The sequence below is a fragment of the Dipodomys ordii genome, unplaced genomic scaffold, assembly GCF_000151885.1.
Source record: "Dipodomys ordii isolate 6190 unplaced genomic scaffold, Dord_2.0 Scaffold33, whole genome shotgun sequence".
NCBI classification, from domain to species: Eukaryota; Metazoa; Chordata; class Mammalia; order Rodentia; family Heteromyidae; genus Dipodomys; species Dipodomys ordii.
The window spans coordinates 4,904,118-4,921,488 of NW_012267249.1; the positions used below are offsets into that span (position 1 = coordinate 4,904,118).

Sequence of the window (17,371 nt, forward strand, 5' to 3'; positions counted from 1 at the left end):
CCCCCCCCGGGTTTTCTTTTCCCTCCACTAATTCTGCGCATCCGTACCATAAACACGACCCCCTCTCTCCCCCCAGCTCCCCGCACCGAGCCCAGGACTCTCAGAGCCGTGCGCTCCCATCCGAGCCCGGCGCGAGCTCGCAGGGGGCCAAGGGCTGAAAGGGAATGAATGGGAGCAACTCCCGATCGCAGGCCCCGCCCAGACCCCAACTTTCCGAGCTGGGCTTTGGACCAGTCTCTTACCTTTCAAATCACGCTCCTCCCAGGACTCTCGTGAGATCTCTGACCTTCCCACCCCCGGAAAGCCCGCCCCCTAGTTCGTAGCAGCCAATGGGTGAGGGCAACAGTTGCGACGGTTGGGTTTTGAAGGAGCCAATGAGCGCTCAGAGCGGAGAGTTTAAGAGGAACTGGCCCTAGACACCCGGGCTTGGAGCTTGCTCGGTGTCGCACGGTGAGTGGTGGACGTGCCTCGGGCCCGGGGCCTGGGCGGCTCCTCTGGAGGGCATGCTAGGCCGGGAGGCCTAGATGGTGAGGCTGGCCGGGAACGGAGGTCCCCGCGCCGCCCTCGAGCACGGTCTCCTGTCCCTCCAGGGCCTAGCGTGCACCTTCTCCAAGCGCCCCTTGCCCTGCCGGCGCTCCCATGGCGCAGTTCGTGTTCGAGAGCGACCTGCACTCCCTGCTTCAGCTGGACGCGCCCATCCCCAATGCACCTCTTGCGCGCTGGCAGCGCAAGGCCAAGGAAGCGGCGGGGCCGGCCCCCTCACCCATGCAGGCCGCCAACAGATCCCACAGCGCCGGCCGGACCCCGGGCCGCACTCCTGGTGAGTTGGGGTGCGGCGGGAACCCAGGGCGAGAGGGACAGGTACCCGCCGGAGAGCAGTCTTCTTGTTTCTTCCGAAGCCTGGTCAGACTGTCTGGCTTCTCTTTCCCCACCCCAGGCAAATCTAACTCCAAGACTCAGACCACCCCTAGCAAACCTGGCGGTGACCGCTATATCCCCCATCGTAGTGCTTCCCAGATGGAGGTGGCCAGCTTCCTCCTGAGCAAAGAAAACCAGCCTGAAAACAGCGAAACCCCCACCAAGAAGGTATGTTTCCCAAAGGAGCAAAAGCCATGGGGCCTGACTGTGTCCCTTGGATACCGGTTTGTCTCACCACAACTCTTATATATACCAGGAGCATCAAAAAGCCTGGGCTTTGAATCTGAACGGTTTTGACGTGGAGGAAGCCAAGATCCTTCGTCTCAGTGGAAAACCACAGAATGCCCCTGAAGGTAAGATCTAGAGTTCTAGGGAGTTTGGTGTCAGTTCATTGGGTAGGGGGTGAGAGGAAGGAGAGAGAGATGCCTGTCAACTCCTTTCCATTAAGATGGAGGATAAGGGAGATGCCAGTTTTTCCCATGGATCTAGGCCCATTCCGTTGCCACAGGTTACCAGAACAGTTTGAAAGTACTTTACAGCCAAAAGGCTACCCCAGGCTCCAGCCGGAAGGCCTGCCGCTACATTCCTTCACTGCCAGACCGTATCCTGGATGCTCCTGAAATCCGAAATGACTACTGTAAGTGCAGCCCTGTCAGTGGAAGGAGAAAGATGGCTTGAGGACCAAGCAAACAGGATGCTCATGCTCTTCCATTTCTGCCTTTGGCTAGACCTCAACCTTGTGGATTGGAGCTCTGGGAATGTGCTGGCTGTAGCTCTGGACAATAGTGTGTACTTATGGAGTGCGAGTTCTGGTGACATCCTGCAGCTGTTGCAAATGGAGCAGCCTGGGGACTATGTATCTTCTGTGGCCTGGATCAAAGAAGGCAACTATCTGGCTGTGGGCACCAGCAATGCTGAGGTGCAGGTGAGAATGGTCCCTGCATACTTATGACCACTTGACTTTGGAGGGACTTGCTTTGCCCAGTTAGAGGATGTTAATGCCAAGCCCCAGTTTTTCATTCTACTGTCTTGTCTCTGCAGCTCTGGGATGTACAACAGCAGAAGCGGCTTCGAAACATGACCAGTCACTCTGCTCGAGTAAGCTCCCTAAGTTGGAACAGCTATATCCTGTCCAGGTCAGTGGTTTTGTTTGTTTTTGTGCTGCTTAGTTGTTGTTTTTACCATTCTATAGAACAAACTAAGTTTACCTTTTGTCCCTAATGTATATACATGGAAGCAGCTCTGGTTTGTATTTTGTGCATCCATAGAACCTAAATCTCTTCTTCCCATCCCCTAGTGGTTCACGCTCCGGCCACATCCACCATCATGATGTTCGGGTAGCAGAGCACCATGTGGCCACACTGAGTGGCCACAGTCAGGAAGTGTGTGGGCTACGCTGGGCCCCAGATGGACGACATTTGGCCAGTGGTGGCAATGATAATGTGGTCAATGTGTGGCCTAGTGCTCCTGGAGAAGGTGGCTGGGCTCCCCTGCAAACATTCACTCAGCATCAAGGGGCTGTCAAGGTAAGAAAGGGTTGGGCTGAGGTCTCTGCAGACCCTCAGGGCATCCTTCAGGTCTATGAAAAGGAGATGGGTGTGGTAGCATTAGATACTGGGTTCATCTACAGCCCCCTTTAGTTCCTTGTCTAGCTCTACCACCACTGACTGAATCCTGCTTTTATTCTACTTAGGCTGTTGCGTGGTGTCCTTGGCAATCTAATATCCTAGCAACAGGAGGAGGCACTAGTGACCGACACATTCGCATCTGGAATGTCTGCTCTGGGGCTTGTCTGAGCGCCGTGGATGCCCATTCCCAGGTACTTTTACCAGTTCCAGCTCCAGGCTGTCCTTACTCTATGCAGTCTTCTGTAACCATGTCTACTTTGTTGTTCTGTAGATGAACTGCTGACTTAAGTCTCATTCCTGAACTCCATTTCTAAGTCTGGCTTATCTCACTGCCCTCTTGCTTCAGAATGGCAGAACCTGCTCAGTAATCTGGAATCTGAAAAGCCTCCTAGAATCTATTTGTTCTTCTCATCAGCATCTGTCAGTTAGTTGTACCTTAGAATATCATTGGCATTTATTCTTTCTGTGGGCTACTTGACCAGTCTTCAAGGGGTTTTTGTTGTTGTTCTTGTTGTTGTTGTTTTGTTTTTCTGTGAAGGCAGAGGGAATACTAGAGTTTCTACTCAGGGCCTCACACCTGTGAGGCAAGTTGCTCTATCTCTTGAATCATTCTTGCATCTCTTTTTGCTTTTAGTGATTTTCTAATAGGCTCTTGCAGTTTTTTGCTAGGCCAGCCTGGACCAAGATCCTCTTATGTATGTCTGCCACTTAGCTGGAATGATACATGCAACACCCTAACAATCGGTTGAGATAGTCTAATTTTTTGGCTATGCTGGGCTCAAACAACTCCTCCCAATCTCCACCCCTCAAGGAGTTGGGATTCTAGGCCATAGCCATTATATCAGACCAACAATTCAGGATTTTTCTTTTGATTTTTTTTTTTTATATGTGCTCCCTCACAGGCTGTGTTCTCCCCCCCCCCCTCCCCACAGGCCACTTACCCACTCACAGTCCAGGCTCCCTTACAGCCTAGCTACCTTCCCCCAGACCAGGTCCCCCTCAGAGCTTGGGCTCCCCAATTCCACATGAGGCTTCAAATCCCTTGGGGAGTAAGTTACCCTTGGATACACAGGATCCCAGAAAAGTGGCCCAACTAGTGTTTTACAAGAAGTAGAACTCAGGCACCATGAGCTGTAAATAAGGGTGAGCAGTGACAAAGCCTGGTGGGCACTATTGGAAGCCAGGTACAAGTTGGAGTCTCCCTGCTTCCCTCAGGCCCCCCAGAGGACACACTGGCAGAGGACTTAACTGACCTCAGATGTGAGTTGGCAGCAGCCCACCTTGACCTGCCAGAGCAGGGGCTGGAGCAGCATGCACCTCTGGGGCTAGGGTTGGGCTTGAATCCAGACCCACTGCAAGCTGTGAGAAGCTTACAGGAGCCTATAGAAGGGCCCAAGGTTTTTGTTGTTCTGAGTTTGTTCATTTGTTTTGTCTCTTGTAGTACTGGGGTTTGAGCTTAGGGCTTTGCATGCTAAGCAGGCAGTCTACCATTTAAGCCCTACCCCCTTTCCAAAGCATTGTGTATCTCCCTTAATCTGTTGTTTCCACTCTGACCTGAGTAGAAATGATGTAGTACTGTCCTCTAGTACCTCTAGTGGCTCCCCTCACCTACAACATACAATCCAAATTAGAAAAATACTTGGCAGCTATTGCTGGTCAGCCTACCTGCAGCGGCTTTCTTTCCATTCCATCTACAAGCAGCCTTCACTTTAGGCCTGGAGTCTGTCATCACATAGCTCAATTTCAGATTCTTACTGTCAAAAACTTTCATGTAGTTTAGGCAACTTATTGAACTTGTGATTGACTCATCTGAAAAGGACTGACCATGAAAGTCTGTCGGTAACATCTGGCAGAATACCTAATCCTGCAATCGATCAGTTCTGATTTGAGTAGCCTTGTCTGTAGGTCATACTCATGCCAGCCTTTCTCAACAGGTGTGTTCTATCCTCTGGTCTCCCCACTACAAAGAGCTCATCTCAGGCCATGGCTTTGCCCAGAACCAGCTGGTTATTTGGAAGTACCCAACCATGGCCAAGGTAGCTGAGCTTAAAGGTAAGTCACTAAACTAGGCACTAGTGTGGCTCACGCCTGTAATCCTGACTACTCAGGAGGCTGAGATCTGAGATCACAGTTCAAAGACAGCCCAGGCAGGAAAGCCCATGAGACTCTTATCTCCAATTAACCACAAGAAAACTAGAAGTGGCACTGTGGCTCAAGTGGTAAAGTGCTAACCTTGAACTGAAGAGCTCAGGGACAGTGTCTAGGCCCAGAGTTCAAGCCCCACAACTGACAAAAATAAATAAAGCCACTTAGGTGGCTAAGGGAGAAAAGCCAGACAGAAAAGCCACATATTATTTGACTCTATGAATAATAACCAAGTAGGTCAGTGTAAGGAGACAAAACAGACTAATGATTGCAAGGGCAGAGAGGAGAGAGTAATGAGAAGTAATGAAATGTTTTGGGACTAGATAGTGGTAATAGTATTTACTAGAATCCCACTAAATAGTACATTTTAAAAGGTACATTTTATGGTATGCATAAAATTGTCCAAATTGAAGGACAGCTGAGTACCAGTGGCCCCTAGCTAGCTACTCAGGAGGCTGAGATGAGGATCAGGCTTCAAAGCCAGCCTGGGCAGGAAAGTCCGTGACACTCTTATCTCCAATTAACAACCAGAAAACCAAAATTAAAGTAGTAAAATGCTAGCCTTGAGCAAAAAAACTCAGGGACAACATCTAGGCCAACCTCCAGCCCTAGGACTGGTACCAAAAAAAAAATTCTTTTTTGAAGTGCTATGGGTATGTCTACATTCACATGAACTGCTCTCACTTGCTCCAGGTCACACAGCCCGGGTACTCAGTCTGACCATGAGCCCAGATGGGGCCACAGTGGCATCAGCAGCAGCAGATGAGACCCTTCGGCTATGGCGTTGCTTTGAGTTGGACCCTGCTCGGCGACGGGAGCGGGAGAAGGCCAGTGCTACTAAAAGCCTCATCCACCAAGGCATCCGTTGAAGACAACCCCATTCCCTCAATTTTGTTTTTTTATTTTTATTTTCTAATAAAGTAATGTCTCCCTTTCTCCTTGGGTAACTTAAGTCCCAACAGCATCTTTTCCTGTTCTTGTCAAAGCTAGAACTGGCTGTGGGAGCCATTACCATCCCTTCTGTTTAGACAGATAATGCCAACTATACCCCACCTCTATTCACACAGGTCTACATACACACAGCCTCAGTGGTTTCCTCTGTCACTTTAATTAAGACACAAGTGAACAAGCAGCCCCCAAATGCTGTATTACCAGGCCCCAGCCCACCTAGTCCTTTGGCCCAGAACCATCTGTTTCTGCAAGGGGTGGAGGAGGGAGCTTGAGTCCGTAGTGAGTTTATTGCTGACCTCTTCAGTATGAGGAAAAAGGCCACCAGCCCTATTGAGGGCCAGCCCTGAGTGTTCCTCTCCCAAGTTTAAGGCAGGGAGGGTGAAGTGTCCAGCCCTTTCCGCCCCTAGCTCTGGTGGCAGAGGGCATTGAGGCCACATCCTTTGGAGCTGGCCGGGAAGAGTGGGTGAGGAACGGAAATGGTGGTCCCTGTAGACCCAGCTGTGGGACGGGAAGGACCAATCCCCTGCTCAGTCCTCACCGCACGTGCCCTGGTCACAGGTAGAAGTGGGGAGGACACTGATGGATGCTGCCCAAGGTGCAGTCCTGAGGCACTTCGGTGGGCACCTATCCAGGCCTTGCTTCTCAGTTGGCCTTGACCTTATCACCATGTGGAGTTCCATTCTGCTGAAGCACACGAGGCAGCCGCTTGCCCTTGGTGTAAGAGTGATACCAGAAATTGGAGAACAGCACAAAGAAGATGGTGCCATACATCCAGATAAGGTGGATAATAACTGGGTACTGGTAGTTGCAGCTGGGCATGAAGTAGTACTGGGAGATGTGCAGAGAGACCAGGACAAACTGGATCTAGAATAGAGAAAGGCAAAAATGTCAAAAGCAGGAGTAGAAGGGGTAAAGGAAGAGACAGTGGGAAGGGTGTCAAAGTTGAAATAGGACAGAGAAAGGCTCCAGACTAGGAATTTGGGGGATAGTTAATGACTACCAGGCTCCTCACCAGCTGAATGGCTGTCATGTGCTTTTTCCACCAAAGGTAGGGCTGGGCCACAGGTCCAAGAGCAGACAATCCATAGTACAGGTACATTATAACATGCACAGAAGAATTTATCATGGCATGGAAAGAACCCATTCCTCCTGTGACGGAACCAAATAAGGTCAGGCGCGTTGAGCCTCTGTTCTCGGTGGTTACCTCTTTTCCCCAAAGGCCTTCACCTCTCACCTGGAGCAATCTTTATGCCCCACCACCAACTCCAGGGAAGCACTGAGTGATGGAAGACATGTAGGAAGGTCACCTGCCCGTCTTTCTTCCGGAGAATGAAGATCACCTGAGAGAAAAATCGGGAAAGGGTTCAGAACTAGGGCCATCCCTCCGCCCCCATCCCCCAAGTTCTCACAACTATACTCACTGTGTCCATCAGCTCAATGAACTTGGAGAAGAGAAAGAGCCAAGCCACTCGAACCATCTGGAAAAAGTCAGGGCAGCCTTAGTATTCCACACAGTACAATGAATCTCCCCAAACTTAAGCCATGAACACAAGTCACACAGTTTGCATCACCTAGGTTTTGTTATGACTTACCCCCGTCCCTACTTACCCGAAGTGCCTGAGGGCTATTAGAGTAGTCCACAGGGTCACAACGCCAGGTGTATGTACTCAGCCAACCAGACATTAGGAACTAGGAAGGAATGTGGATTAAACCACCAGATTTCCCTCTCCCAGCAATCCCTCCCCGTCATGAGCTGAAGAAATGGATGTAAATGTCTCTGGGAAAGAGAGGTGCCATATTTTGGCCCTGTGGCCCACCCTTCCTGATAACAGAAATTAAAGCCTAGGCATTCTGGCCCACCTCATAGACAATGTAGAGGGAGAGTGCCACCAATGAGAAGTTATAGACAATCATGAAGTTTCGGAGTTGGAAGGGCTTCCGATTGGCCATAATTCGAGGCCCAAGTGAGAGGACGAAGTACACATAGGTCAGGAGGATGGAGGTCATTAGCAGGGGAGATCCCATCAGAGGATAGTTCTGGATTCGAGGATCTGTGAATAAGGGTCAAGGAGTCAGGAAGGGTTACAGGGTTCAAAGGGGGACTCACTAGGTCTATAGACATGAGATCAAGGTCAAGGGATTCATAAGGACTTCATTAGGAATAGCCCTAGATCCTGAGATTAAACCAGGGAATTGTGGAGGAAAGGGCTGGTAGACAACATCTTACCTGCATGCTTCATCATCTCCTGATACAAGTTCACAACAGCCTCCATCCTGGCTAAGGATTCTGGAGGAGAGATTAAGGGTAGCTATCAGACATGTCCCATTACATGCCACTGTCTTACATCTGATGAATGGAAACAACAGAAAGAACCAGACAACTCTCATGCCTCATTGATGAAGTTCAGGGCTGAAGACGAAGCTCAGCAGAGCACTTGCCAGAGCACAAGGCACACACACACACACACACACACACACTCAGAGAGAGGAGGGGGAGAGAGAGAGAGTGAAAGGAAGGAACTATTGGGGACTAGGAGAGGAAGAAGCAATTTGGTGGGGGCATCCTGCATTCCTGCAGAGCATAAAAGTTGTTCTACCTTTCCTCTCCATACCATACACACTGCTCTTGGTTCCTCTCTAGAGTCTTACTTCCTGACCTCTCCTCTTCTTCCACTCTATGATCTCTTCCCTGGTTCCTTTCTACAGCCTTCCCTCCTTAACTGATAAAGATCTCAGCTTCAGAAATGAACCCACCATCCCTGCCTCTATGGCTCAGAGAAGTCATTCTCTACAGGACTCCTGCCTGTTTTTCTCCCAAGACCCCCCTCAACTCCCCAGTATTCTTACCTCCTGGCTTTTTAATGCCCTTTCCAGAAGCTTAGCAGACTAGGGTTCTTCCTCACCCCTGCTAGACACTTGTCTTCCTAGATCTGTCTTTTGGGGTTCTCACCTCCAGCCTCTCTTCTCTTCCCTTCTCCTCCTCACTGGTGCTCTCCTCTCCTTTTCACTCCCGGAACCCTTCCTCTCTTGGAGCCTGGCTCTGTGAGACTCCTGCCCTGGCGGCTCCACCTGTCTGACTAGATCTGGCAGCAGCCCCGCCCTCGGCCCGCCCCTGCTGTATTGGACATGGGGTAGAGGGTGGGTCTAGGCCACAGGTCAATGCCTGGGGAGCAGGACCCACCAAGATTGAGAAAGCCATGTAAAGCCCCAGACTCACCACCTACCAGCCTAGATCAGCCTGATCCTAGGAGCTCCAGAAACCTCTCCTGGCCCTGGCCCTGACCCAGGCCTTGGCTCAACAACTTTCTAAAATTCCATGCCCAGCATCTTCCCCTGAACCAACCACAAATTCTCAGTATGTCTCATTTCAGAATGGGTACAATCACCCTTCCCTTCCTGGAGGTGGCAAAAACACCATTGGCATGTGAGGAGGTGGGGAGGAATCTTCCCCTCCCTCTGGGAGGGGTACTAATGGGCTAGGCCCCCTCCTCCTCAAAGCCTAAAGAATGTCGGGGGAGGGCTCACACGAATACAAAAACCTCTGCCTAGATCCAAGAGAGCCTGGGACATTAAGACTGTCCCAGAGAGATCGCTCAATAGCTAGGACAGCAAGTTGTCCCCTTTCCCGCCATCCAGAAACCCACCTGGCCAAGCCTCAAGCCCTGTCATCCACACCTTCCCACTCCAAACACCTGCTTCACACACACACACACACACACACTCAGGGCTAGCACATAGCCCACACACTTCCAGCTGTCCATAAGTGCCCTGCCTCTGACACACTACCCAAACTAGCCTCAATAGAACTGTGACACAGGGGCTCCTAAGCCTTACTCACACACCTGCTTGGACTGCAGTCCCACTGGCACCCACACATCACCATGCACAGGCCCAGAAGCACTGTGTACACATGCACAGGGTGAGCAAGCATCTGGCCATGCACACCACATGTGGACACTCACCTCCCTCCCTCACACCAGTCTTCTGGCCTGTGACAGCTCTCATTTCTTTACCTATAATCAGACTTTGGTTGGTGGCCTATGCTGGGGTAGGGCCTAATGCCTAGGCTTAGACATGTGCTCTCAAACAGTTCTCTGTAGCTCCTGTGAGGTTGCTAGCTCCTTATCTTGCTCAAGCACCCCTCCAGGATCCCTATCCCTCCCTACCCTACACACAGGCACCCTGAGAGGCGCGGGCTTCTGGGAAGCACCTCTCCAAGCTGAAGGGAAATCCGGGTGTGTCCCCAGCAGGGAAATGCAGCCGGTTCCTTCCTTCCTTTAAGATAGAGGTGAGGGAAAGGGCCATCGGCAAACGAAAGGATCGGGGAAAGGAGAGGATCAGAGGGAGAGGGGTAAGCCCCGAAGTGGTGGAGGAAGGCCTGTGGTTCGCAACTAGGGACCAGGGAGCTAGGGTCGAGCGAGGGAGGGTGATGGCCAGGCCCGGCCCCAGCGGCTAGGACCTCCCACCCACTCGCCCCAGGAACAGCCTCGCCCACAGCCTGAGCAAGGAAGGCAGGGCAGGGCAGGGCAGGGCAGGGCAGGGAGGGCAGGGTAGGGGCAGGGCTAGCCAGGCAGGGGGCGCTGGCACGTGGGGAGCCGTGGAAGGTCCAGACTCACCAGTGGGGACCAGGCGGGCAACACGGACGGCTCAGAGGGAACCGGACCAGAGTGAAGTCCCCAAGGCCAGCCTGCCGGCCACTTCCTCATCTGCTGGGCCGACTTTCTGTCACCAGAGGGGGAGAGGGCGGGCCGGGTGGGGGGACTGCCTGCTGATTGGGCAGCCGGCCTAGGCAGGAGGGCCGTCCAGCGCGGGCTTGGCCGCTGGGGCGGGGGCAGGGGCGGGCCGTCAGATCCCGGGGCAGGAAGCACACCCAGCCCGGGCTCCCCACCCCTTCCCTGGGCCCGCCTCGCCCGTGGCTGCGGCCTGGTCTGCCGGGGGAGCACAGCCTTCAACAGCCCCGTTCCTGATCCTCTGATGAGTCCAGCAACAGGCCCCACATCTGCTGGCTGCGGCAGGCGCAGCTTAGGACTCTGGGGAAAGTTCCAGGGTTCAGCCCTCAGCCCAAAGAGCATCTCTTTCCTGCATCAGGGACCCACCAAGCGGCAGGGGAGGAGTGGGGGTGACCAGCTGTGTGTACTGAAGGCTGAGTCCGGTGGCCCAAGGGGGCTTAGCTCGTGGGAGCAGCTGGCCACAGATGCCAATCCTCTCCGAGCCTATAAACTTGGATGAGCTCCATGATAGGAGCACCAGAGTTTCCTGGAATGGAGGTGGGAGAATAGAAGCTTCTGGGGGCTAACCGCGAATCACTTACTAAACTGGCCTGCAAGGTAGTGAAAGGAGGAAAAGAAATTGAAATGAAGTTGGCTGGGGCTGAATGTAGGAACTGAAGACCAGAGGAGGCTGTATGACTTTTATTCTTGAAGCAGAGAACTGAAGTGTGTAGTGCTCATGACCATGTTAAGCACTGGTGAGTCGGTCCCCACCTTCATAGGTTGCCAAGTCTCCCCTAGAGTCACATAACAGGAAACAGATGGGATTGGTGGAGGCAGACCAAGTGGGAATTTCCTCAAGATGCACCACCTGCCTATTTAGTTATCAATTCTATACTCTCTTGCCTCCACTTCCACCATCATTGGGAATAAGAAACAGATTTCAGTAAAATGAAACCTCTATCTCCAGCTCCTAAAACAGTGCTTTGCATAAGTGATCCAAGAACCACTTATACAATTGGCTGATACAAACGTGAACAGAATTCAGACTGAAGAAAGAGGTGGTGGCTACATGGATGTTTTCATTGCAGAGCCAAAATACATCCCTGTAAGCCGATTCATTAGTACCTATTCTTTCTTTTTTTTCACTTTTTTCTTTCTTTTTGCCAGTTCCAGGGCTTGAACTCATGGCCTGGACACTGCCCCTGAACTTCTTTTGCTCAAAGCTAGACCTCTACCACTTGAGCCACAGCACCACTTCCCGCTTTTTCTGTTTATGAGGTACTGAGGAATCAAACCCAGGACTTGATGCATGGTAGGCAAGCACTTTACCACTAAGCCACATTCCCAGCCCCATTAGTATCTATTCTTGACAGGAAATAGCAAAAAATAAAAATAAAAATCCAACTATTCCAGTGGTTCAGTCTCCTTAGCAGTGTATATTAAGGTGCTACCAGGTCCTCTCATTCTACCTATATTACTCTTCAGAGCTACACCCTGTGCCTTCCAAGAATGTCAGCTAGCTAGGCACTGATGGCTCATATCTATAATCCTAGCTACTCAAGAGACTGAGATCTGAATATCGTGGTTTGAATCATCCCAGGCAGGAAATTCCATGAGATTTTTCTTTCCAGATTACCACCAAAAAAGCTGGCTCAAGTGGTAGAGCTCCAGTCTTGAGAGAAAAAGCTAAGAGACAGTGCCCCAAGTTCAAGCCCCTGTACCCAATACCTACCCCCCCCCCCCACACACACACGGTCAATTTATTTCACACTGTTCCAACCTTTAAGCCTTACCCCCTGACTCAGCACAAGGTATGGTCCAGTTCCCCAGACTATAATTTGCTCTCTCCTCTTCCTCCCAAAAATTTCCTGTAATGTAATATCTGCATTCTTGGGCTGCGAAGGTGGCTCAGTGGTAGAGTGCTTACCTTGCATGCATGAGGTCCTGGGTTCAATTCCTCAGCACAACATAAGCAGAAAAAGCCAGAAGTGGCACTGTGGCTCTAGTGGTACAGTGCTAATCTTGAGCAAAAAAGAAGCTCAGGGACAGTGCCCAAGCCTTGAGTTAAAAAAAAAAAAAAAAGAGGAATGAAAGGGAAAAGGATACTGACAAAGGAAAGAGGAAAAAAGAGCAGGGGGAGCTCATGTTTTAGTCCTCTCAAATCTCCATCATCTGTCTCAGTTCATCCTCCATCATGTTTACTGAGAAATATTAGAATAAATGAGACAAAGTAAGAAAGGAAAGAGAGATCATGTTACCTAGAGTCAAGTAGAAAAGACAGGATAAATTCAAGTGTTTTACTTTCCGTAAGGTCAGTATTCATTAAGTCAATTCACATTTATGGACTAATTAAGACATTAAGGCCTAATGTCTTCCAAGTATATTCAAATAACTTTGAGGTCAGCTCTGACTCCAGATCATGAGTTTTAATGTTCCAATGAGTACCTGTGTGACCTTATATAAATTACAGGAGCTCTATAAAATGGAAACAATAATAGCGCCCCTCTCAGAATTATTGGGAGGATTAAAGGAGATAACTCATGTAAAGTGCTTTGCATTATCACTTTCTCAATATTAATAGACATGGTAGGAACTAGATGTGGCAACACACAGCTGTAAATTCCAACACTTGGGAAAGACTGAAGCAGGAGGATTTCAAATTTGAGGCTAGCCTGGGCTAAATAGACTCTGTAAAAATAAATAAAAATAAAATAAATAAAAAACCAGACAAGCTGGGGAAATAGCCCTATTTGTTAACAAAAAATATGCATGTATTTGGATTCATAAGCATTCATTTAACAAATTTTTCCTAAACAATTTATTGTGTGCTAAGCACTGCTTTAAAAGCACTATACTCTAAAAGCACTCTACTGAAGATACAGAAGACTAGTATAGACTGACTATGAGCCTGTCCCAAAGTCCAAACATATTAGTGACAGAAAACTTCAACTATACATTTATTCACTTGGGCCACACTGATAAATGACCATGATAAGACCTACATAAATGTTGGCTAACTAAACAAAAACATTCTTTTTGTTGTTATTGTTGTTTTTTTTTCTGTCCGGTTATGGGGCCTGAGCTCTGGGCCTGGGTGCTATCCCTCAGCTCTTCAGCTTAAGGCTAGCGCTCTACCACTTGGGCCACAGTACCACTTCCGGCTTTTTACTTTTTGCATATGTGGTGCTGAGGAATCGAACCCAGGGCCTCATGCATGCAAGGCAAGCGCTCTACACTGAGCCACCTTCCCAGCCCCTGTTTGTTTTATTGCTGGTCGTGGGACCTGAACTCTGGGCCTGAGCACTGCCCCTCAGCTCTTCAGCTCAAGGCCAGTGCCCTACCACTTGAGCCACAGCACCACTTCCAGCTTTTTCTGCTTATGTGGTGCTAAGGAATTGAACCCAGGGCCTCATGCATACAAGGCAAGCACTCTACCACTGAGCCACCTTCCCAGCCCCAACAAAAACATTCTTAAAGACTCTTTATTCAGTTCTTTCTAAGAGAAAACATCTTCCAGTATCTGATAACAGACCCAAATCATGCTAAATGGTATATCTATACCTTTGAGATTCTTGAGAAACTCTCTAACAGAATAGACAAACATAAAAATGACTACAGTAGCATGTAGTACTTCCATAGAGATAAACCCAGAGGGTTATGAAAAGCACTGGGAGCAGGGTGTTAATCCAGGGTAGAGATTAAAAAACCCTGTCTAGAAGGTAGAGAACGGCCTTTCAAACAGATAGGAGCGCACATGCATGCATGCATGCACGCACGCACGTGCGCGCGCGCGCACACACACACACACACACACACATGCACGCAAGAAGGCAGGAAAGGGAAATATAAATCACTTGAAGAACCTTGTAGCCATGGTTAAGTGTGTGTTGAGATAAGGTCTTGCTATATATATAGATGGCTTACAAATCCTCCTACTTTTTAAATGTTGGGATTACAAGTGTGTGCCACCATTCCTAGCCTGTTTTTATTTTTCAGCTCAGAAGCACATTAGAGTTATCTGGGGAGTTTTTAAGTGCCTAGCTCTTACCTCTAGATTGATTCTAATGGCATTTTTTGTTTGTTTTTTATAGGAAGAGCTGGAGCCTGTTTTGTTTATATGTGTGGAAGGGAACAATGGGATCTACTACACATGAAGAGACATTGGCCTCGGCTAATAGAGTGAAACATATAACAATGAAGATTAAGTCTGTAAGTGGATTGGGAGGAATGGATGAAATTTTCATCTAAAGGAGTCAATTTTCCCTTTAGTCAGATGGTAAGACATTCATTAAGCATGCAGGTTGTAAGAATTTTAGGAAGTGATAAAAGTCTAATACCAATGATGATAGACACTGGGTAGGCTCAGTGGACAGAGATGAAGGGCCCATAGAATAGGGGGACCATGGAGAATAATAGTCCCTAGCAGAGCTTAGGTCCTCTGTTTGTTTTGAGACATGGTCTCACTATGTAGTCCAGGCTGCCTTGAACTCAGGATCTACCAGCTTGTGCCTCCTGAGTACTGGGATTACAGGCAACACCACCAAGCTAAGCTCCCAGCAGAGTTTAGGGAAGTAGGCGGGAAGACAGTGGGAAATGAGATTGGTGGGGATCTGTGGGGAAACTAGGGAGAAGGACTTGGAGGTGAGAAGGCTCAGAGAAGATTAGGTAGAAAGAAAAGCTGACAAACTGGAGAAACTGAACCCACAGGTTCAGGATGAGGATGAAGTACTGCCTAAAATTCCACCTCCTTTGTGGAGGCTTCCTGACTCATGGGAAGTGAGGTGACAACTTCCCCCTTTCCCACCCTGGATGACTCATTCTTCACTCACTGTTCTTGAAGCGGTTCTTCTGTCATCTTTCCTCAAAAGATAAAACATTATGTCCTTTCTCAGCCTGCAAGCTATCCTCTGTAGAAACTCTACCAACTCTTATTACCATTATTTTTTTCCTATGCTCTGTGTTTCAGTACAGAAGTTAAATGGAAGTGGTGCTGTGGCTCAAAGTGATAGAGCGCTAGCCTTGAGCTGTAGAGCTCAGGGACAGTGCCCAAGCCCAGAGTTCAAGTTCCAGGACCGACCGAAAAAAAAAAAAAAAAACACCCTCAGAAGTTAAATGGAAGTGGGATCAGAGAAGTAGCAATGGCAGTAAGGAAGAAAGGTAGAGTATGCCCACTTGTTTGTGTGAGTGAGTGAGCAAGCGAGTGAGAACAGTAGAGGGAAGACAATGTGGGATACACAGTGCAATCCACTACAAAGAACAGGAAGTGACAAGCTTGGACAAGGAGCAACAGGAGTGGGGTAAAGTTGAGAGCACTTTCCTAGGGTCTGTGTCAAATTTCCCCATCATAAACAGCAAAGGGCATTTTCTACCTATTACCCACACAGATGAGCTGAAAGAGGACAGAGGAGCTGAGAGCAAAGGGTTTGCCAGTTACTCATTCTGTAGGTCTCTGGGCTTCAGTCAGCTAACTTGTGGACACCGGGATCATGGACTGGAAATACATCTGGCTTGCAGAAGGGAGAGACTATTCAAATGCTCCTCTTTAACTGGAATTTGAAGAAGTGCCTGGACTTCTAAAGGTCACTAACTATGGGTAGCATTTAGTGGTACCGAATTTAATAAACACAGGAAAGGGGAAGGGAAGCTCCCTGAAGAGAGAAAAGGGGTGGATTTTTGTTTGGGGATGAACCAGAATAGATTATAAGGATGGAGGTAGGAGAATTAGTAAGATATGTGAGAAGGATGGAGAAAAGAAATGCATATTATTCTATCCCATTCTTCCTTTGACAAGGAGACCAGCTGCTTTTCATCTGCTCTTGTTGAGCAGACCTGTCAGTACTATTATCCCTCTTAGCAGATGAAGAACATAAAATCAGAGAACTTGATTTACATAGCAAACAAGCTTGAAGCAACATATAGGTATTTCAGGCAGAGGAAAACATGCAGGGCAAAAAAAATGGATAGAACCAGAAAAGCATAGGACAAGCACATAGAACTGTAAGGGATTCTGTTTATGATGAATAAAAGGCCTTCATATAATAGGTTAAAAAGTAGGTTGGAGTCTAGTGTGGTGGCTCATGTTTATAATCCTAGCTAATTAAAAGGCTGAGCTTGGAGATTCGACAACAGTCAAAAACTCATGAAACCCCATCTCAACAAAAAAGCTGGATGTGGTGGCATGAACATGTCACCCTAGTTTTGGTGGGAAACATAAATAGGACTGCGTTCAGGATAGGCTAGGCTTTCCAAAGCAAGACTTTCCCAAAAAGAACCAAAGCAAACAGGGTTGAAGTCATGGCCCAAGTGGTAGAGTGCCTGCCTAGCAAGCAGGAAACCATTTCAGTACTGCAAACAAAATAAAACAAACTTGGTTGGCCTAAAGTCATGATTTTGGATAGAAAATAAGGAGCTGTTTGTACAAGATCATCTCTGAGGATATCTGAAGAGGTTGATATGATCCCCATTGTGTTTTGAAAGACAAGCTTGCCACTGTAGGTATATTATCAAGAAGAAAATAGGAAGAAGAAATAGGAAGAAAATAGGAAGCTGGGGACCTATTCAGGGATACAGGTATGCAGATGTGACACAGCAAGGACTGACCTAGATCAACAGTAGAGAGAAGAAGAAAAGGTAATAAAGCAGAGTGAGCCCAGAACTGACCCAAGGTAGGCACACTGGATAACATGGGTGAAACAAACAGAGAACATGAATGTAGTTTGGACACGAGAGTGAGGTGAGATGGCACAGCCAACAATCTGAAACATGAGGCTGAAAATTCAGGAGAAATGATGGGGCTCAAGAAAAAAAAAATTAGGATTTTCCATAGAGGTGAAATACCACCAATACTACTATGGGAGATCTAGCTTTTGTACTAGCTTTGGTTGTGTTCAAACATTTACCTATCCTTGGCTTTTATTTCTTTTAAGGAATTCCTCCCTTCTCCTTGAGCTCATTAGTCCTGCTTCCAGCCCCTACTCCCCACTAATCCAAGCTCCTAATGGCATTTCATCCAGAAAA

At 48.6% G+C, this 17,371-nt stretch overlaps 2 protein-coding genes across 5 annotated transcripts; one reads left to right on the forward strand and one right to left on the reverse strand.

The window, feature by feature from the left end:
- The first annotated feature begins 400 nt into the window (after nucleotides 1–400).
- Nucleotides 401–5,625, forward strand: Cdc20 (cell division cycle 20). 2 transcript variants are annotated; one of them, XM_013016807.1, is made up of 11 exons: nucleotides 401–450; nucleotides 591–820; nucleotides 938–1,086; nucleotides 1,175–1,271; nucleotides 1,427–1,555; nucleotides 1,647–1,843; nucleotides 1,960–2,054; nucleotides 2,216–2,444; nucleotides 2,612–2,737; nucleotides 4,481–4,598; nucleotides 5,385–5,625. In XM_013016807.1, exons 2-11 carry the CDS (start codon nucleotides 640–642, stop codon nucleotides 5,558–5,560), a joined length of 1,497 nt encoding a protein of 498 aa, XP_012872261.1. In that variant the 5' UTR covers nucleotides 401–450; nucleotides 591–639; the 3' UTR covers nucleotides 5,561–5,625. The 2 variants fall into 2 exon arrangements, with proteins under 2 accessions (XP_012872261.1, XP_012872260.1); XM_013016806.1 differs by lacking the exon at nucleotides 401–450 and having other exon boundaries at nucleotides 497–820.
- Nucleotides 5,626–5,776: 151 nt separating this feature from the next.
- On the reverse strand, nucleotides 5,777–10,416 carry Elovl1 (ELOVL fatty acid elongase 1). 3 transcript variants are annotated; one of them, XM_013017011.1, is made up of 9 exons: nucleotides 10,259–10,367; nucleotides 9,605–9,655; nucleotides 7,870–7,929; nucleotides 7,503–7,693; nucleotides 7,251–7,331; nucleotides 7,064–7,120; nucleotides 6,877–6,982; nucleotides 6,655–6,791; nucleotides 5,777–6,506 (listed from the first exon to the last, which is right to left on the reverse strand). In XM_013017011.1, the coding sequence occupies exons 2-9, from the start codon at nucleotides 9,645–9,647 to the stop codon at nucleotides 6,285–6,287; spliced, it is 897 nt and encodes a 298-aa protein (XP_012872465.1). In that variant the 5' UTR covers nucleotides 9,648–9,655; nucleotides 10,259–10,367; the 3' UTR covers nucleotides 5,777–6,284. The 3 variants fall into 3 exon arrangements, with proteins under 3 accessions (XP_012872465.1, XP_012872466.1, XP_012872467.1); XM_013017012.1 differs by lacking the exon at nucleotides 9,605–9,655 and having other exon boundaries at nucleotides 10,259–10,416; XM_013017013.1 differs by lacking the exons at nucleotides 9,605–9,655; nucleotides 10,259–10,367 and adding an exon at nucleotides 8,490–8,651.
- Between the last annotated feature and the right edge of the window lie 6,955 nt (nucleotides 10,417–17,371).

Bases quoted from the DNA above. Each gene is read 5' to 3' on its own strand.
- Cdc20 (XM_013016807.1), top strand. From the start codon at position 640: ATGGCGCAGTTCGTGTTCGAGAGCGACCTGCACTCCCTGCTTCAGCTG. The intron at 2,445-2,611 runs GTAAGAAAGGGT...TATTCTACTTAG, and splicing joins AGCATCAAGGGGCTGTCAAG to GCTGTTGCGTGGTGTCCTTG. The intron at 2,738-4,480 runs GTACTTTTACCA...CTTTCTCAACAG, and splicing joins CCGTGGATGCCCATTCCCAG to GTGTGTTCTATCCTCTGGTC.
- Elovl1 (XM_013017011.1), bottom strand. From the start codon at position 9,647: ATGAGAGCTGTCACAGGCCAGAAGACTGGTGTGAGGGAGGGAG. The intron at 7,694-7,869 runs GTAAGATGTTGT...CCTTATTCACAG, and splicing joins GGAGATGATGAAGCATGCAG to ATCCTCGAATCCAGAACTAT. The intron at 7,121-7,250 runs GTAAGTAGGGAC...GACTTTTTCCAG, and splicing joins ATAGCCCTCAGGCACTTCGG to ATGGTTCGAGTGGCTTGGCT.